Source organism: Capricornis sumatraensis, chromosome 3 (assembly GCF_032405125.1).
Source record: "Capricornis sumatraensis isolate serow.1 chromosome 3, serow.2, whole genome shotgun sequence".
Lineage (NCBI taxonomy): Eukaryota > Metazoa > Chordata > Mammalia > Artiodactyla > Bovidae > Capricornis > Capricornis sumatraensis.
The window spans coordinates 134,611,676-134,633,602 of NC_091071.1; the positions used below are offsets into that span (position 1 = coordinate 134,611,676).

Here is a 21,927-nt window from a genome sequence, read left to right on the forward strand (position 1 = left end):
TTGTTGATTAAGGATATCCAATGGTGATATTTTTCACATCACTATTGCCAGGTCACGCTGAGGAGTATCAGGGTCTTTTTACCACTAGAAATGGAGTCATTAGAGTCTTTAAATCTAATCAGATTAGAGAGATAACTTCAGAAAACTCAGAACCAATTCAGAAAACTCATCCTTAATCTTCTGTTTCTCTCAAGCCACTCTCAGTATCAAAATCTGTATTAGTGAGAGGTATTCAGAAAAACAAAACAAGTAAGCTGGGGGAAGGCAGTGGGGGGTGGGGGTGGGGGGTGGAGAAAGAGAGAGAGAAGTTCAGACTCCAGATCCAGGAAGATCTGATGTTTCCATTCAAGTCCAAAGCCAGGAAAAAGCCAACATTTCAGTCAAAGGCTATTATTCAGAAGGAGGAATTCTCTCCTACATGAGGAAAGGGCAGATTTCTTTGTTCTATTCAGGCTTTCAACTGATTGGATGAAGCCTACCCAATGAGGGCAATCTGCTTTACTCAGTCTACTGATTTAAATGTTAATCTCATTCAAAACTCTCTTACAAAAACATCCAGAATAATGTTTGACCAAATATCTGGGAACCCCATGGCCCAGTCAACCTAACACACAGAATTAACTGTCATACCCATCTAGCCATTGCCTTCATTCAGACTGTCAGTACCTCTCATGTAGACTACTGCAACAGCTTCCTCCAGTCCTTGATCTCCAATACTAAACTAATTCTGTCTATATTCAATCCTATTGACTCCCTCACTTAAAATTCTTCAACAGCTCTACATCTGAAGTATTTCCAAATTTTCCCAATAAAGAACTCCTGTGGGTAGACAGTGAAGGTATCTGGAAGTGTAGTTTAATGCAATCAGACACAAACCACATCATTTCCTGGAATCGTTTTGCTATCTTGAAAATTTATGTGACGTTTAAATTCTACTATATAATATGTAGATGTTAATTTTAAAATAACATTTTCCCTTTCAAAATCTTTGAGCAAAGTAATACTCCAGAAAGATGCACCATATTTTCCAGTGCCTTTCTGTTCCCTGCCACACATGGGAGGACTCAAAACAGTAAAATCTACTCACGTTTGAGAAGTATAAACTTACAATGATGATGATAGTGATGATAAAACATTTATTACTTCAGTAAGTAGTTAACAACTGAGAATTTTGTTATTTGCTACCATGTTCCAAGTGCTTTATACATAACTTATTTAATATTACAATAACTCACCTGAGTAGTTGTTATTTTTATTCCATTCAATAGATGAAGCACAAACAGCTGAAGTAACTTGCTCAAGGCTGCACAGCTAGTATGTGGGAGAGCCCACATGGTCTGGTTCTAGAGCCTGACCTCCTGACTGCTACATCTTGCCCTGACTGCTGCTCCAGCTCATCTCCTACTGCTCCCCTCCTTATTCCTGTGTACTTTGCAACCCACAACTCACCACTCACTGTTCCCCATCATAACATAGCCTCTTATGGCTCCCATCACCCTTACAAAATCAGCCTGGTGCACCACTACTCATGTTTCAAGCCTTACATCCAGCGCTTTTTCTTTTGCGGATCCTTTCTTCATACTTTCCTCCTAACTCCCCTAAAAAGTATAGGAAGCTTCCTGGCTGTGTCCCACAGACCTCGTGTGTATCTCTAGGAGGGCTCCATCTCATTCATATTACCATATTTTTTACATGCTACCTTTGCATTAAACCTGGGGTACAGTAAACATTCAGTAAGTGTCTATTGAATCAATGGGTGGATACGAAATAACAATCAGTAAACATAAGAAAAACATTAAACTTTACCATTTCAACAAATCACCAATATCAAATGAACAAAATTTATTTTTAATGATAATGCTCAGTGTTGACAGGACAATCAGCTCTTCAGAATATAATTTCCTATTCTATACCTAATTTCCTCAATCCCATTTCAAGTATTTTCTATTCCTTATTCTTGCATAGCACCATAAATTAAATATCTCTCTCAGGTGCTCATTTTTCTTTGATCTATCTTTACTGCTGAAATTTCAAGACTAATTTACATACTATATTTTAAGTTACTTTTTGGCCCACTAATGGCATTTTTTGACCATAAGCTTTTTGCTGAAAATTTAGAAGTAACCAACGGAGTGTGTGGAAATGGGCGTAATGCTACCATACTGCAGAACAGAAAATGCAACTATTAGGCACCTTGATCTTAAAAATTCCTCACCTCTTTCTGCAAAAGGAATATTGCACTGGCCAACTTCCTCATTAGGGTTCCACTCCTTTCCCTCCTTTAGTCACAAAGTTGGCAACGCTTCTCTTCTTTTTCTTATCTCCAGACCTCCTCAACTACTCTCTCCAGGGCTACATCCAGAAACTCAAAATATCTTCCACCTGAGGCAAAACAATTCACTGCTTTCTTTACCTTGGAGACTAGCTCATTCTGGACATGTCTTAAGACAATAAAGATGTTCCACCAAATGGATTACATGTTTTAAATGACTGTTAATAAGACTTTAATACTCACGTCACAGGGTCTGTTCTTTCTGGAGGTGGTGCAATATCCATAAACATAGATGGCTTAATAATTTTCTGAAGCGGTTTTAACTGAAGAAAGTAATAAGTACATATTAACACTGTTTAGTCACAATTTCAGTTCATCCTAATATGACTATTTCCTGGACTTATATGATATATATATATAATTATTTATATAATGAAATGAGGAAATGAATTAAGAGAAGAAGAAAGAATTAACATTGAGCACTGAGTATACAGTCCATGGAATTCTCCAGGCCAGAACACTGGAGTGGGTAGCCTTTCCCTTCTCCAAGGGATGTTCCCAATCCAGGGATCAAACCCAGGTTTCCCACATTGCAGGCGGATTCTTTACCAGCTGAGCCACAAGGGAAGCCCATATATATAAAAGGAGGAAATTAATTAAGAGAGAAAGAAAGAATTAACTTTGAGCACTAAGTGTCTGCCAAGAATTTTACATCTTCAATATTCTTTAATCCTCTCAATAATTCTATGAGGTAGATAAGTATCTCTATTGTACAGGTAATACTAACGATCAGTAATTTGTTCAAGGGCTACCCAATAGGCATGAAAGCCAGGGTTTGAATGTAACTTCATCTTGCCAGTGCAAGTACTCTTTATACATTACCATGGTAGGTAAGCAGGGGATATGCAACTGAAAAGTTCATAGGCATAAAATCAAATAGAACTTTTATTAAACTTCCCACTCTTTTCCTTATAACGCCTTCGTTCCTAGTTTTTAGTAGAATCCACCTAAATAAAATGCAATACCTGCCCAGTTTATTTGAAAAGGATTTATCTCTGGGATTGTTACACGTTATATTCACACAATACCTACCTCAGAAGTTAGTGCTCATGAACTGTGACTGTAACAAAAGGACTAAACAATTAAGGATCCCTATAAGGCCCAATTCATGATGAGAAAATAGGCAGAATGAACAGAAGAAAAATCAAAGGAGAAAAGAAAAAAAGCTTGTGTCTAGCGGCTTTCATCATTACATATTTGTGATCCAAAATGTATTTAAAAAATTATGATATACCATAGGTAAAATTTTAAAATGCATTTTATAGGGATTTCTGAGTTAACCAGCAGTAGACTTATTTAATCAAACTGATCTACTGACTCTAAATTCCTAATTTAAAAAACCAAGAGTATAAAAAGTAGTAAAAGCTGAAAATTAAAGATTATATGTAAAGTATAGGGGTTCTTTCTTCTATAAAACAGAAGTACTAATGAGACTGGATTTATAAATGCCCCAAAGCTGTGACAATACCCAGAGATATCAATAGTTCTTTCAAGTACTTAATGAGAATATATGTTGGTAGATTATTGGGTAGATTTTTCTAGACCAATTCCTTGAAAAGGTCATTACTGACAATAATTTCCACTATAGGAATCCAGCCTAAGGACAAAATGAAAGAAAAGGATAAAGGTTAATGTATAAAAATCTTCACTGCAACTTTGGATATACACAGTAAATTTAAAGAGGTAGGCTTAAGTTAAAAAGATATCTTCGTTGGGCATATTACTTTCTTGATGAATCAAGAAGAGTTGACACTGAAACAATCATGGTGAGAAAGGACTCTATGTGATTAGAGTACAAAATATCTCAATAACATAAATGACTCCATTCTAATGATTTTTAGATATAAAAATACACTCACTTCTTGAATATTTAATTTTGTTTTCAATCACATAAGTATGTTTGTACACAGACACTAACACACAAAAGTTTTAAAATAAAGACATCCTGAATAGATTATCATTGTTTAAAAATGTATAAACAAACAATGGTGAAGTTTCATTTTTCTTTAGACTAGAGAAAAATGTCATTCTTTTTAAAAATATTTATTTTAAAGAACATATCAAACTGGAAAGGGAAGAGGCTCAGGAGGATTATATGACTAAAGAGCTGCAATAGAATTATTTTTAAAAGAGGGAAACTAACCTGATGTGAAAATCCATAACCAAAGTTTCCATAGGAGAACATAAATTCCACCTCCACCCTGCAGATAAACTAAACGTGCCAAATTTATTTTATTATTTGATCAGAAAGATATTTGAATGGAGAGTTATAGCAAGTGATATTTTTACTTCACAAATCTTTAAATTAGAAAAAACCAAAGCATGAATCACTTCATTAAAAAAATTTTTACAGAAGCAATTCCTAGGTAGGAATCTATGGTGTTCTGGAAATATTAAAAAAAAACAACAACAACTTAAGGAATATTATATAATTAAGATATGAAAAATATCAATTTAAAATTGCTAACAATTATGCTGAGATACATACATACATATGTATTCATAGCCATGAATATATGTTTTAAGTATTTATTCACACTTTTCCCATCTCCACTTTCATTTTAAGATAAATTTTTTATTTAGAAAAAGTGAGTTCATCTCTCTGACACTCAGCTTGCTCATATGTGAAATGAAGGAAGGAATCAGAGGTTATGACTTCAAATGTTCTTCATTCTTTCTTTAATGTTCCTTGTCCTCAATTTGGCTTTTGGGAGGAGAAGCCTCTCCAAGTAGATGATCAGTTAATCAAGATAATTTTTAAGTACTTAAAAAGAAATTCAGTAAGAACTGTAAATACCAATTTAGAGATTGCTCAAGGAGGAAAATAATTCTTCCTCAATTCACCAAGTGAGGATCCTGAGGCTATACAGTCAAAGCAGCAACGAGAGGCATTTTACTCTCTTACCCAATGATTTCTAATTTTTGTGTTCACCATTTAGCAGTAAGATAGCAGCATTTTTTTTTAAAGTAGAGATGAAGTTTTTTGAGCAAATATTATACTTTCTCTTTAATATGTTTACATTAACTCAAACAGTGACTGGAAGTGTACGAAAAAATAAAAACAATATCAGAGCAAAATTACACGAAATGTGCACACAAGGCTTTGGAAGTTTCAGTAAAGTTCTTACTGTGTTTTTATTCAACATTTGGAGTTCTCCAGTAAAGCACCCTTTCTAGAAAAAAGAAACAAGAAAATTATTAAATATAGAATTACTGATATAGTCACGGTGTCACTTGTAAATTTCTAAATCATTTCATAAATTCAAAAAAATCAGGTAAGGATTTTTAATGCATATATGATCTAATAGCTAAAATACAAAAATAATGAATGTTTGGAAAAAATAAAACTTCCAGGTTGTACCAGAAATAAATGTTAATATTTACATTTATGTTTTAAAGAAAAATGTCCCTACTACTTCTACTTAGAGGAACTGCCAGGTCTATACTCCTTTTGAGGGGTAAACATGGATCTATATGATAGGCTGACTCATGACAGAACTGAATGCTTCTCTCATCTCTTGGGGACTGTTGGGATCTTTTTACCCAAGAAAACCTTTGGTATTGAGAGGATAACAGGCAGGAAGGCCAGGAGTCTCCAAACGGAGGAAATAGGCTGCAAGTGTCAGACATTTTTTCTCTCACTCGTAAGCGGTAGGATGAAACAAACTAGTGGTACATTTTTTCCCCTTCTCTACACAAATTTAAAAAGAGGTTTCTCATAAAATTCTATGCTGCCATAGTGATACCTGGTTCCACCTGAACTTAACTTTTCTCAAACCTTGAGCTAACCAATGCATTTTTCTTATGGAAATGTTTGTCTTAAGCTATGTTAATGTGCTATGTATTTACCCCAAACTCTGCCTTCAAGTAGATTCTGCCTAAAGGCTCAGAACCGATTTGACAAACCAGTACGTTACACTCATACATAGTTCATCAGACACTGTCTATCAGATCTAGTCCCTTATATCTATTTCTCATTTGCACTGTATAGTCATAAGGGATTTGATTTAGGTCATACCTGAATGGTCTAGTGGTTTTCTCCATTTTCATCAATTTCAGTCTGAATATGGCAATAAGGAGTTCGAACAATAGTAAAGCTTAATAAAACTAAAAGCTGGTTCTTTGAGAAGATAAAATTGACATAGCCAGATTCATCAAGAAAAAAGGAGAGAAATATCAAATCAACAAAATTAGAAATGAAAAAGGAGAGGTTACACCAGACAAGGCAGAAATACAAAGGATTATGAGACTATTGTGAACAAGGTAAGGAGCAGTGGCTGTTCTTTGCTAGAGCAGCCATGAAGAGATACCCCATTCCAAGGTAAGAGAAAACCAAGTAAGACGGTAGGCACTGAGTGAAACGCAAAGGAGAAAAGGAAAGATATCAGCATCTGAATGCAGAGTTCCAAAGAATAGCAAGGAGAGATAAGAAAGCCTTCCTCAGCGATCAATGCAAGAGAGGAAAACAATAAAATGGGAAAGACTAGAGATCTCTTCAAGAAAATTAGAGATACGAAGGGAACATTTCATACAAAGATGGGCTCAATAAAGGACAGAAATGGTATGGACCTAACAGAAGCAGAAGATATTAAGAAGAGGTGGCAAGAATACCCAGGAGAACTGTACAAAAAAGATCTTCACAATGATCACTCACCTAGAGACAGAAATCCTGGAATGTGAAGTCAGGTAGGCCTTAGAAAGCATCACTATGAACAAAGCTAGTGGAGGTGATGGAATTCCAGTTGAGCTATTTCAAATCCTGAAAGATGATGCTGTGAAAGTGCTGCACTCAATATGCCAGGAAATTTGGAAAACTCAGCAGTGGCCACAGGACTGAAAAAGGTTAGCTTCCATTCCAATTCCAAAGAAAGGCAATGCCAAAGAATGCTCAAACTACCACACAATTGCACTCATCTCACACTAGTAAAGTAATGCTCAAAATTCTCCAAGCCAGGCTTCAGCAATACATGAGCCAGGAACTTCCAGATATTCAAGCTGGTTTCAGAAAAGGCTTAGAGGAACCAGAGATCAAATTAGCAACATCCGCTGGATCATGGAAAAAAGCAAGAGAGTTCCAGAAAAACATCTATTTCTGCTTTATTGACTATGCCAAAGCCTTTGACTGTGTGGATCACAAGAAACTGTGGAAAATTCTGAAAGAGATGGGAATACCAGAGCACCTGACCTGTCTCTTGAGAAACCTATAGGCATGTCAGGAAGCAACAGTTAGAACTGGACATGGAACAACAGACTGGTTTCAAGTAGGAAAAGGAGTACGTCAAGGCTGTATATTGTCACCCTGCTTATTTAACTTCTATACAGTGTACAGCATGAGAATTGCTGGGCAAAGTTGGCTTAAAACTCAACATTCAGAAAACAAAGATCATGGCATCCAGTCCTATCACTTCATGGCAAGTAGATGGGGAAACAGTGGAAACAGTGTCAGACTTTATTTTTCTGGGCTCCAAAATCACTGCAGATGGTGACTGCAGCCATGAAATTAAAGATGCTTACTCCTTGGAAGAAAAGTTATGACCAACCTAGACAGCATATTCAAAAGCAGAGACATTACTTTGCTGACTAAGGTCCATCTAGTCAAGGCTATGGTTTTTCCAGTGGTCATGTATGATGTGAGAGTTGGACTGTGAAGAAGGCTGAGTGCCGGAGAATTGATGCTTTTCAACTGTGGTGTTGGAGAAGACTCTTGGGAGTCCCTTGGACTGCAAGGAGATCCAACCAGTCCATTCTGAAGGAGATCAGCCCTGGGATTTCTTTGGAAGGAATGATGCTAAAGCTGAAACTCCAGTACTTTGGCCATCTCATGTGAAGAGCTGACTCATTGGAAAAGACCCTGACACTGGGAGGGATAGGGGGCAGGAAGAGAAGGGGATGACAGAGGATGAGATGGCTGGATGGCATCACTGACTCAATGGATGTGAGTCTGAGTGAACTCCGGGAGTTGGTGATGGACAGGGAGGCCTGGCGTGCTGCGATTCATGGGGTCGCAAAAAGTTGGACAAAACTGAGAGACTGAACTGAACTGAACTGGAAGAAATATCAATAACCTCAGATATGCAGATGACACCACCCTTATAGCAGAAAGTGAAGAGGAACTAAAAAGCCTCTTGATGAAAGTGAAAGAGGAGAGTGAAAAAGTTGGCTTAAAGCTCAACATTCAGAAAACGAAGATCATGGCATCTGGTCCCATCATCTCATGGGAAATAGATGGGGAAACAGTGGAAACGGTGGCTGACTTTATTTTTCTGAGCTCCAAAAACTGCAGATGGTGATTGCAGCCATGAAATTAAAAGATGCTTACTCCTTGGAAAGAAAGTTATGACCAATCTAGATAGCATATTGAAAAGCAGAGACATTACTTTGTCAACAAAGGTCCGTCTAGTCAAAGCTATGGTTTTTCCAGTGGTCATGTATGGATGTAAAAGTTGAACTATAAAGAAAGCTGAGTGCCGAAGAATTGATGTTTGAACTGTGGTGTTGGATAAGACTCTTGAGAGTCCCTTGGACTGCAAGGAGATCCAACCAGTCCATCCTAAAGGAAATCAGTCCTGAATATTCATTGGTAGGACTGATACTGAAGCTGAAATTCCAATACTTTGGCCACCTGATGCAAAAAGCTGACTCACTGGAAAAGACCCTGATGCTGGGAACGATTGAAGGTGGGAGAAGGGGATGACAGAGGATGAGATGGCTCGATGGCATCACCGACTCAATGGACATGGGTTTGGGTGGACTCTGGTAGTTGGTGATGGACAGGGAGGCCTGGCGTGTTGCGGTTCATGGGGTCGCAAAGAGTTGGATACGACTGAGCGACTGAATTCAACTGACTGATTGTGAACAAGTGTATGGCAATAAAATGGATAACCTGGAAGCAATGGACAGATTCTAGAAAAGTTCAATCTTCCAAGAGTGAACCAGAAGAAATAGAAATTATGAATAACCCAATTACAAGCACTGAAATTAAAGCTGTGATTAAAAAAAAAAAAATCTCGCAAAAAAACAAAAGCCCATAACCTGATGGCTTCTCAGGAGAATTCTATCAAACATTTAGAGTACAGCTCTTGCCTATCCTTCTAAAACTCTTTCAGAAAATTGCAGAAGAAGGAACTCTTCTAAAGTCATTCTACAAGTCCACCATCACCCTGATACCAAAATCAGAGAAAGACAATACAAAAAAAGAAAACTACAGGCCAGTATCACTGATGAACATAGATGCAAAAATCCTCAACAAAATCTTAGCAAATAGAATTCAGCAACACATCAGAAAGCTCATATACCATGATCAAGTTGGGTTTATTCCAGGGATGCAAGGATTCTTCAATATACATGAATCAATCAACCAGATACACCATATTAAAAAATTGAAAGATAAAAACCATATGATAATCTCAATAGAAGCAGAAAAAGCTTTTGACACAATTCAGCACCCATTTATGATTAAAACTCTTCAAAAACTGGGCACAGAAGGAATCTACCTCAGCACAGTAAAGGCCATATATGATAAGCCTACAGCAAACATTATTCTCAATGGTGAAAAACTGAAAGCATTCACCTTAAGATCAGGAACAAGACAGGGGTGTCCACTTTCACCACTATTACTCAACATAGTTCCGGAAGTCCTAGCTACAGAAATCAGAGAAGAAAAAGAAATAAAAGGAATCCAGATCAGAAAAGAAGAAGTAAATCTGTCACTGTTTGCAGACGACATGATATTGTACGTAGAAAACCCTAAAGATACTATCAGAAAATTACTAGAGCTAATCACTGAATTTAGCAAAGTTGCAAGATACAAAATCAATACACAGAAATCACTTTCATTTTTATATACTAACAATGAAAAATCAGAAAGAAAAATTAAGTAATCAATCCCATTCACCACTGTAACAAAAAGAATTAAATATCTAGGAATAAACTTACTTGAGGAAACGAACTGTACACAGAGAGTTATAAGACACTGAAGAAAGAAATCAAAGATGATATAAACAAATGGAGAGAACTCCATGTTCCTGGGTAGGAAGAATCAATATTGTGAAAATGACTATACTACCATATGCAATCTACAGATTCAATGCAATCCCTATCAAATTATCGATGACATTTTTCACAGAACTAGAACAGAAAATTTCACAATTCATAGGGAAATACAAAAGACCCCAAATAGCAGAAGCAGTCTTGAGGAAGAACAGAGCTGGAGAAATCAACGTTCCTGACTTCGGATTATACTACAAAGCTACAGTCATCAAGACAGTGTGGTACTGGCACAAAAACAGAAATATAGACCAATGGAACAAGATAGAAAGCCCAGAAATAAGCCCATGCACCTATGGGTACCTTATTTTTGACAAAGGAGGCAAGAATATATAATGGGGCAAAGACAGCCTCTTCAATAAGTGGTGCTGGGAAAACTGGACTGCTACATGTAAAAGAATGAAATTAGAACACTTCCTAACACCATGTACAAAGATAAACTCAAAATGGATTAAAGATCTAAATGTAAAACTAGAAACTATAAAACTCTTAGAGGAAAACATAGGCAGAACACTCGATGACATAAATCAAAGCAAGATCCTCTATGACCCATCTCCTAGAGTAATGGAAATAAAAACAAAAGTAAACAAGTGGGACCTGATTAAATTAAAAAGCTTTTACACAGCAAAGGAAACTATAAGCAAGCTGAAAAAACAACCCTCAGAATGGAAGAAAATAATAGCAAATGAAACAACTGACAAAAGATTAATTTCCAAAATATATAAGCAGCTCATACAACTCAATACCAGAAAAACAAACAACCCAACCAAAAAGTGGGAAAAAGATCTAAGCAGACATTTTCCAAAGACATACAGATGGCTAACAAACACATGAAAAGATGCTCAACATTGCTCATTATTAGAGAAATGCAAATCAAAACTGCAGTGAGATATCACCTCACACTGGTCAGAATGGCCATCACCATAAAGTCTACAAACCATAAATGCCGGAGAAGGTGTGGAGAAAAGGGAACACTCTTGCACTGTTGGTGGGAATATAAATTTATACAGCCACTATGGAAGATGGTATGGAGAGTCCTTAAAAAAAAAAAAAAACTAGGAATAAAACAACCATATGACCCAGCAATCTCACTCCTATGCATATACCTTGAGGAAACCAAAATTGAAAAAGACACATGTATCCCACTGTTCACTGCAGCACTATTTACAATGGCTAGAACATGGAAGCAACCTAGATGTCCATCGACAGATGAATGGATAAAGAAGTTGTGGTACATATACATAATGGAATATTAAAAAGGAATCAGTTCCTAGTGAGGTGGATGAACCTAGAACCTATTATACAGAGTGAAGTAAGTCAGAAAGAGAAAAATAAGTGTTGTATTCTAACGCATATATATGGAATCAAGAAAAATGGGACTGAAGAATTTACTTACAGAAGAGCAATGGAGAAACAGACATAGAGAATAGACTTACGGGGAGGGGAGGAGAGGGTGAGATGTATGAAAAGAGTAACATGGAAACTTACATTACCATATGTAAAATAGATAGCCACAGGAATTTGCTGTATGGCTCAGGAAACTCAAACAGGGGCTCTGTATCAACCTAGAGGGATGGGATGGGCAGGGAGATGGGAGGGAGCTTCAGAAGGAAGAGGCTGTATGTATACCTATGGCTGATTCATGTTGAGGTTTGACAGAAAACAAACAAATTCTGTAAAGTAATTATCCTTCAATAAAAAATAAATAAATTAGGGAAAAAAAGAACTGAACTGAAACTGGAACTGACAAGAGAGTTTGTGGTCTGAGTCTTGTTTTGAAACATTTCAGAAAACAAAATAAAGCAAAAAGCATGCTTAGTCTTTTAGGTTGTATCATTACCCTTCAGGGCTTCTCTGGTGGCTCAGATGGTAAAGAATTTGCCTGCAATGCCTGAGACCCAGGTGTGAGCCCTGGGTGGGGAAGATCCCCTGGAGAAAGAAATGTCTACCCATTCCAGTATTTTTGCCTGGAGAATCCTCAAGGACATAAGAGACTGGCAGGCTACAGTCCATGGGGTCACAAAGAGTCGGACACAACTGAACAACTTTCACTTACTTATTGCCCTCCAGGAAATAAAATTAAAAAAACATTATGCTGTTACAAACTAACCTTTTTTTTTTTTTTGAGCCAGAGGGAAATATTGTTTACTACACATGTGAATTTACTAAGCATATCAGACAGATAATAAGCAAAAGAAGTCCATTAAGTACAGATAAATCTTGAAAACAAACACCAACTGGACAATGTGATACCAAGGTGAAAAAATGATTTGATACATACCTGAATCACTTCATAAAGATGTACCTGAACACTCCCTAACAAGAGAAGATACTTTTTTGTACTGTCATGTTGCATTAGTTCTAAGCGAATATTATTCTTCTCATCATCTTGACGTCTGGGAACCTTAACACAAAATACATATGAAAAGAAAAAATAAATTTTCAGTCTGAATTTCAGACATAATTTCTGAATAAAAACACCCATAAAATATAATTTTTGAAGCATCCATTTTTTGAAACACCCATTTCAAGTACCACGGACAGAGGAGACTGACGACTTACAGACCCATGGGGTTGCAAAGAGTTGGACACGACTGAGTGACTGATCACACGTGTTGTTAACGACAGTCACCATCCTACTCATTAGATCCCAAGGACTTACTCATCTTATAACTGGAAGTTTGCACCTTTTGATTACCTTCATTCATGTTGCTCACCCCCAAACCCCACCTCTAGCAACCACCAATCAGTTCTCTATGAGTTCATTTCCCTTTTTTTCTTCTGGCTGTGCTACATGGCTTGTAAGATCTTAGTTCCCTGATCAGAGATTGAATCCACACCCTGGGCAGTGAAAGTACAGGATTCTAACCACTGGACCATCATGGAATTTCCTCATTTTTTGGATTGCACATATAAATAATCACACAGCGTTTGTCTTTCCCTGACTTATTTTACTTAGCATGATGCCCTCAAAATCCATCCATGTTGCTGCAAACAGCAGGGCATATTTGTTTATTTACTTTGGCTGGGTCTTCACTGCTGCACGAGCGCATTCTCTAGTTGAGGAGAGCATGGGTTACTCTCTAGTTGTAGTGTGAGGGCTTCTTGCTGCGGTGGCTTCTCCTGCAGAGCATGGGCTCTAGGTGTGTGGGCTCCAACGTTTGTGGCACATGGGTTCAGTTGCTACGTGAGCATGTAGGATCTTCTCAGACCAGGGATCAAACCCATGGTTGATCCTGCACTGGCAGGTGTATTTTTAACCAGTGGACCACCAGGAAGTCTCAGATGTGTAATATACAATGTACAATATACTGATTCATAATTTTTAAGGGTTGTACTCCATTTGTAGTTCTATAAAATATCTGCTATCTTCTCCATGTGTACAATATATCCATGTAGCTTACTTTATACCTAATAGTTGGTACCTCTTAATTCTCTATCCCTGTTTTGCTCCTCCTCCTTCCATCTCCCCACAGGTAACTATTATTTTTGTCTTCTCTGTATCTGTAAATCTTCTTTTTTCTTATATTCACTAATCTGTTGTATATTTTAGATGCCACATATAAGTGATATCATACAGTATTTGTCTCTCCTTCTGACATATTTCACTGGGCATAATGCCCTCCAAGTCCATCCATGTTGCTGCAAATGGTAAAATTTCATTTTTTTTATGGCTGAGTAGTATTCTGTTGTGTATATATATATATGTATTATATCTTCTTTTTCCATTTATCTTTTGATGGACACTTAGGTTGCATCCATATCTTGGCACTATAAATAATGCTACTATGAACACTGACATCATATAGATACAATCTATTGACTGCTTATTGTGGAAGAAAAATATCAGCTGTCAAGAGCCTCATCCCACAGTTTTCACATTTCTTTTCCCATTAGTCCTCCAATATTTTTCATAGTTTTTTGTTAAACTAACACTTAGTATTTATAATATGTACATGTAACTATTTTTAGGATTTAATAATACACTTACAATGATTATGTTTCTAGTCCTGTAAAATTTTTTTAATTTCCCTGGAATTAATGTCTTGCTTTTTATTCACATTTCTTTTTTTGCTTGTCCAATTTTCTATGTTAATATTACTAGATAATTCCAAAACTTTCCATTAGAGTTCCACTAAAACTCTCCTCTTATTATGATCAAACTAATATCTCCTATTAAACATAGGAAAAATATTTTGATTATCTAATGAAAATAAGCACTCTATTAATTTATATTTTTCCAGTATTACTTGCAAGTTTTATTTAAATGAACATATATCTACAAAATTCCTAAAAATTTGGCAATAAAGCATAGGAAAATTATTTGCAAAGTAAAAGAAATAGTATGGATTCCATCTAGGAAAATAATGCTTTTTTAAACACATTTAAAGAAATATTTTCAATACTCAACACTTAAGCAAAATGAAGTTTGAAATATATATATATATACACACACATATGTATACACACACACATATATACATATATATGACATAGAGAAAATGTTTTAGGATTTCACTAAAATTCAACAGATGTAATAAAACTATCAGGAAACAATTGGACTAATCAAGGAATCCTGCAGCTAAATGAAATAGTATCTCTCATTTTAAAGACAGCTCTGAGATACATTTGGATTCTAGAAAGCTTAACTGTAAACAGAAGTAAACTCAGCAGAGCAAGCCCTGGTGTAAGAGACAGTTTAATGAAGCCAGTTGAAGCCAGACTGACTGCATTCTCAGGTCCACCATTACTAGTTCTATAACCTTAAGAAATTTCTTTAAACCTTACAGAACCTATTTCTTCATCTGCAAAACAAAGATGATAATAAGACTATATATATAAGAGTATAGCAAAGGGTTGTTATAAAGACTAAATAAGCTAATCCGTGCAAAAGGAATGAGAGAGAGTCTACATAAGAAGAAAGCAGACAGGTAAAGAAAAAGGAGATTAAAAAAAAAGGTGTGCTTATGGCCTGAACATTTGGGTCCTCTCAAAAGTCATGTTGTAGCCTAAATCTCCAATGCAACGGTATTTGTTCATGGGATGTCCGGGAGGTAACTAGGTCATGAGAATTGGAGCCTTCTGAATTCTGATAGTGTCCTTCTAAGGAGCCAGACCTCCTGGAATGTGAAGTCAAGTGGGCCTTAGAAAGCATCACTATGAACAAAGCTAGTGGAGGTGGTAGAATCCCAGTTGAATTATTTCAAATCCTAAAAGATGATGCTGTGAAACTGCTGCACTCAATATGCCAGCAAAATTGGAAAACTCAGCAGTGGCCACAGGACTGGAAAAGGTCAGTTTCCATTCCAATTTCAAAGAAAGGCAATGCCAAAGAATGCTCAAACTACCACACAATTGCACTCATCTCACACGCTAGTAAAGTAATGCTCAAAATTCTCCAAGCCAGGCTTCAGTAATATGTGAACCATGAACTTCCAGATATTCAAGCTGGTTTTAGAAAAGGCAGAGGAACCAGAGATCAAATTGCCAACATCCACTGGATCATGGAAAAAAGCAAGAGAGTTCCAGAAAAACATCGATTTCTGCTTTATTGACTATGCCAAAGCCTTTGACTGTGTGGATCACAAGAAACTGTGGAAAATTCTGAAAGAGAAAGGAATACTAGACCACCTGACCTACCTCTTGAGAAACCTATACACAGGTCAGGAAGCAACAGTTAGAACAGGACATGGAACAACAGACTGGTTCCAAATAAGAAAAGGAGTACATAAAGGCTGTATATTGTCATCCTGCTTATTTAACTTCTATGCAGAGTACATCATGAGAAACTCTGGGCTGGAGGAAGCACAAGCTGGAATCAAGATTGCTGGGAGAAATATCAATAACTTCAGATATGCAGATGACACCACCCTTATGGCAGAAAATGAAAACGAACTAAAAGGCCTCTTGATGAAAGTGAAGAGGAGATTGAAAAAGTTGGCTTAAAGCTCAACATTCAGAAAACGAAGATCATGGCATCTGGTCCCATCACTTCATGGCAAATAGATGGGGAAACAGTGGAAACAGTGTCAGACTTTATTTTGGGGGGCTCCAAAATCACTGCAGATGGTGATTGCAGCCCTGAAATTAAAAGACGCTTACTCCTTGGAAGAAAATTGATGAGCAACCTAGATAGCATATTCAAAAGCAGAGACATTACTTTGCCAACAAAGGTCCATCTAGTCAAGCCTATGGTTTTTCCAGTGGTCATGTATGGATGTGAGAGTTGTACTGTGAAGAAAGCTGAGTGCCGAAGAATTGATGCTTTTGAACTGTGGTGTTGGAGAAGACTCTTGAGAGTCCCTTGGACTGCAAGGAGATCCAACCAGTCCATTCTAAAGGAGATCAGTCCTGGGTGTTCAATGGAGGGACTGATGCTAAAGCTGACACTCCAGTACTTTGGCCACCTCATGCGAAGAGTTGACTCATTGGAAAAGACCCTGATGCTGGGAGGGATTGGGGGCAGGAGGAGAAGGGGATGACAGAGGATGAGATGGCTGTATGGCATCACTGACTCGATGGACATGAGTTTGGGTGAACTCTGGGAGTTGGTGATGGACAGAGAGGCCTGGCATGCTGCAATTCACGGGGTCTCAAAGAGTCGGACACGACTAAGCTACTGAACTGAACTGAAGGAACTTGCTACCTTCCAGAAAAGCAAGAAATAAAGGTCTGTTTTTTAAGCCACCCAGTCTGTGGTAATTTGCCATTAAAGCCCACCCTAAGACAGGTGGAAGAGGGCAGATGGGAGGGAAAGCGTGAGATAGAGAAGAATGCATGCATGTGTGATAAACACTGAGAATCACCAACAACAAGCTCTCAGAGAACACCACAATTATACATTTTACAGTAAGCTGCAAAAACATCAATATAGCCCATAATATAGAAATAAATACTGTAAAATATCAAATAAAAGAACACTGCTTTTGTATTTTTCCTATCCTCTGAGGAAAAAACATATTAGTGTAGAATATTTCAAATTATAAAAAATACATTACTTTTTCTAGAAGAGAAATTTATCGTTACCTGTACAGAAAAATACTTCACTTCATCAAATGTAATCATAAAGTCCTTTTCAGTGTTTTGGGATAGCAAGCTACAAGTTTTTGTACATTTCACCACATTGTTAATAGAGATGCGAATGAACAAATTACTGTAATGCTGGGAAATGACTGAAAACACATATTTAGGAAGCAAATTTTGTTGTAATTGACAGTAACACATTGTTAAAATTAACCAATTAAACAATTCAGGCCAAAACCTAAGACTCAATCAAATAAAGAAAGAAGTTATAGAGCATATTAAACAATAAGGAAAGCATTTTAAAATAGTATTTTTCCCCATTGGTGGTAGGCACAATCAGGAAAAGATGGTTGATTCTTCATTAGATTACTTCTCATATTTTTATCCTCACATTCTCATTATAATTATTTTGAAAATGTTCCTATATATTATTTTTAAGGTAACCAAACATTCACAACACATACTTGAAAACTTTTTCTAATAATTATGTGGAAATTCAAAAAATATAATAATTCAGAATAATCTATTCTTAATTTTAGAATTATTTAAAATTTAAAGCAGCACTCTATCTTGTAATTCACTTCACTATCTACTTCACATATACTATATTGGTCAGTATTTTTATCTTTCATAGCACTCCATGAATTAAAACAATTTTGTTTTTATGTTTTATCTTTAAAACTCTGCTTATATAGACTTCTCTTCAATAATTCACTTTATACAAAAAAGAACCATCAAGCCTTCATAATGAGGCTGGTTTTATGCCACAATAAATCCAATGATAAGCATTCAACTTACTTAAAGTCACCGAGAAAAATAAATTCTTTAAACAATGTTTAAGAGACACAGAAATAAATTAGTACTATCATCCAAGAAGATAAATATTTTTTCTTAAACTTACACGATGATTGAGGTGGATTACAGATAGTTAAAAATCTTTTGTCACTCCTCGCCTCAAAAAGTGAACTTAATATTCTCCTCTGCTCTTGAATCTGGCCTCGTCCTGTGACAATTTTAACATGCAATGGACACGACCATGGCTGAGACGAGGACAAGGTGAGAGAGGCACCACCCAGGGTACAAAGTTAAGTGGACACCAGAAACTTCAGTAATCAAGATAGAATTTTAATATTTTAAAATAAAAATTAATGATGAAAGACATGACCCTGGGACTACTTGGGAAGAAAGGTCCAGCCTCTCAGCTAAGTCCAGTCTTTCAGGCATTCTCATTAAGGCACCAGACACTTAAATGAGTTCTTTTGGACATACCAGCCCTTTTGAACTACAGCCCCAGCTGTGAAAATGTGAAGCAGAAGAAGCACTTAGTGAACACACAGATAACGATTGGTAGTAAAATGGTAAATGTTTCAAGCGACTGAGTCTTTGAGTGTTTTGTAAGGCAGCAGTATATAACTGAAACAGTGACATATGATCATAGTATGATCGTTAAATCAAAAGAAAGGATACTCTTAGGCGTAAAATGTTTGCAGTTTCTTACATGAATGGCCAGGCAGCCGACCTATAACAATCAAAATAAAAACACAGAGAATGTCTTTTTTAAAGTTAATTTTTCTTTCATTTTACTGTCACCAAACTATATTTTTTAAAGTTTCAATTTTTTAATTTTTTTCATTAGAAATTTTTTATTAGCAATATCTAGTCACAGATATAATGCAGAAATACAGAAGAAAAATAGGCAAGATTTGTTCAAAGTTAACCTAAAATAAACAAGAATACAAAGCCAAAATGGTTCATTTATTAACTTCAATACAGCTGTCACTCTCTGAATAATTTTCATTTTACATTAGGTGAGGACTGATAAAACATAACATCTTGGGAATCCCTAGTACAGATAACAGCTTTTCTGCCAATCAGAATGTTTTCTATAATTTTAGTGATTATTAGAATGCTTATCTGACTCATAAAAATGAAAAATTCATGAATATGGTTATCAGAGACAGCCATTTTTTATTCATGCTTTTTGATACCATGTAATAAACATTAAATTGTCTTCATATGAAATAAATAATTTATATGGGTTTATTGAGACTTAGTCATACATACCACATCCCCAAATGGCACCAAACTTGGTGCCTCATGTGTTACTTCTGGCTCTTTATTTTCAGACCCTTTAAGAGTTTTTCTCAGCATCTACAATGTAAATAAGTTGAGACTTTAGAAGGCAAAGAAGAATATAATTAGATAAAATATCACTTCAATTCAACAAGTATTTTATGAGTGTCTAGTATCAGATACTATATATTTTAGTATTATATATTTTATGACTTGAAAACTCATCTCTACCCCAAGTTTATTATTAAGTTAGCAGAGAAACAAAATGTGTTGTGAGATAGGAGAGAAGTACATAACAGCATGAACAGTGAGTTCTCCTTGATAACAAAAAATGATCATCTCAATCTAATGTGGACTAGATCCTGTATCTCACAAACAACAGTAATCCTGGTGCAAATTATTTCAATATTCTTTCAGTTATCAGCCACTGCAGGGACTGCAATTACATCCTTTGGAATAGTAGGTACCCTGGAAAGGACTAATAAATAGATGGCTTTTGGTTTTTGGTTGTGTGATTTCATCCATAATAACTCAATCAATTGATATCTGTGGGTTGATATTTAATTTTGTTTTTAAAAGCTCTAGTCACTACACATAATGGTTAGCATTTAAAAATTACAAGACATTTTAATGTAGATTTTTAAAGTAAAGAGCAAGGGATGGGAAGGGGAAAGAGAGGAAAGGTGAGGGGAATAGTGAACAAATGGTCTATTAAAAGTCTAACCTGAAAAAAGGAGAATTATATTTATTCTCAACCATTGCTGAACTTCAATCAACATGGTCTTATCTATAAGGAAAAATTTCCCCAAAGATTTGTTGTTATGTGTCTTTTAAGAATCACTTGTTTAATTCTTATAATATGCATAAATCCTTAGTCATGTTGAAATTTTTGTTTTAAAGGACAGAACAAATACTTGAGGTGTACTGAAAACATTTTTTTAATATTTATCTTGGATCATTTTGTTATTGTTGCATCTGTCTGGTTTAATGTGCTTTTTATATATGATTAATTCATAGGTTAAGCTAACTGAATGACAATTACTGTATTGTTACAAAAATATCCATCTGTGTACAGTCTATGTGTATTTAATATGGAACACCATACTTTCTGTTTTAATGATCTTCTTATGGAAGTCTACTTTGAAAGTGCATCTTAATAACTACAAAATAATTAGGAAAAACTTCTTTAGAATACTAATACTCAATTTAGGCTTAACAACTTGGCATTTTACTTAACAATCCCTCATTTTATCTTTTTTACTTTTCCTTCCTCATATGAGCAGAGCTCTCTTCAATGGCAGCAGCATGAGCAAAACAACTCTTTGCCAAAATTCTATTTAGAACCTTGAACAAAACTTCTAAACACTAGTCTCATAAAGCCTCTGACACCACATAGAATTTCTCCTGAACCTGCAGAGAATTTTAATTCCAATTAATTCCACTTGCCTTTTATCTCTGCCGCCTTTGGCCCCACCTTGAACAGAAGTCCCTCCTGGCACTCCTGTTTAAAAGCCTCTACATTCACTTACATTGCTCTGCACTTTGTTTCCAATGGCCTTTCTGGACCATTCTCCCTCATTCCACAGTTTTCTTTGAAAACCCACCAGCCTACAGGTTTACCTTCTCCTAGCATTCTCCCCCTCCTAGCGCGAATGGCAACCTCACTATCCTTACATCAATTAGCATTCACTAGTGTACTGGCAGGATTATATGCCTGGCATTGTGCTGATTTCAGCTTGTAATGTTCCTGCCCTTGAGAAGTTCAGGCCAGTGTTGAAGACAAGTGATAAAACAATGACAGTTTCACTATAAGATAAACAAATGCTGAGAAGAGGGAGTTTATCTTTACTTATTCTCTGCACATATCTTATACATGGAAAAACAATAATTTATTCAATTGGTCAGATACTGTCATTCATTGTACAAGCGACAGGTACATGGAATTCTTTAAAACAGTTTGGGTATTGCGTTTGCTAGTTAAGTAGGTCAATCAATTACATTACCTTGAGTAGTAGAATATTTAGTTTACTTTGCAAATAGATAAACATTGATCACAAGAAATTTCATGGCAAAGCCCTTTTAAAAAGTTGGTAAACATAAAGATGCATCATACACTTTGGTTTTACAAAAAGAAATGTTTCAACTTCTAAACTTTTCTTCAATGGCTGTCAGTAGTACACAAACTAGCAAATATTTTAAAATATATACTTAATCTGTCCTTTCAGAGTAAGGTGGTGACATTTTAATGAGTATGAAAATAACTATCTTTTTGAAATAAACTCATGTTAAGATGAGAACATTTTAAAAACTACTGGAAATATTTCCTTCTAATGTTACTTTATGTGTATGCAAATGTGTTATGAGCACCCTAGAAGCTTACAGTATCACATTTTAAAAATTTAGAAATACTTTTGTTTAAAAAATTCACAAATGGAGAGTTTCAGCAGGTTGTG

At 36.0% G+C, this 21,927-nt stretch overlaps 1 protein-coding gene across 1 annotated transcript in view; it reads right to left on the reverse strand.

The window, feature by feature from the left end:
• The window catches only part of C2CD6 (C2 calcium dependent domain containing 6), a 122,312-nt gene that overhangs the window by 88,015 nt on the left and 12,370 nt on the right, over positions 1-21,927 (reverse strand). Inside the window, exons 2-8 of the mRNA XM_068969131.1 lie at positions 19,466-19,552; positions 18,869-18,920; positions 17,405-17,550; positions 12,660-12,782; positions 5,461-5,505; positions 4,476-4,544; positions 2,516-2,595 (exon numbers count right to left, since the gene is read on the reverse strand). Coding sequence (XP_068825232.1) covers positions 2,516-2,595; positions 4,476-4,544; positions 5,461-5,505; positions 12,660-12,782; positions 17,405-17,550; positions 18,869-18,920; positions 19,466-19,552 — 602 coding nt within the window. The remainder of the gene's footprint in view (positions 1-2,515; positions 2,596-4,475; positions 4,545-5,460; positions 5,506-12,659; positions 12,783-17,404; positions 17,551-18,868; positions 18,921-19,465; positions 19,553-21,927) is intronic.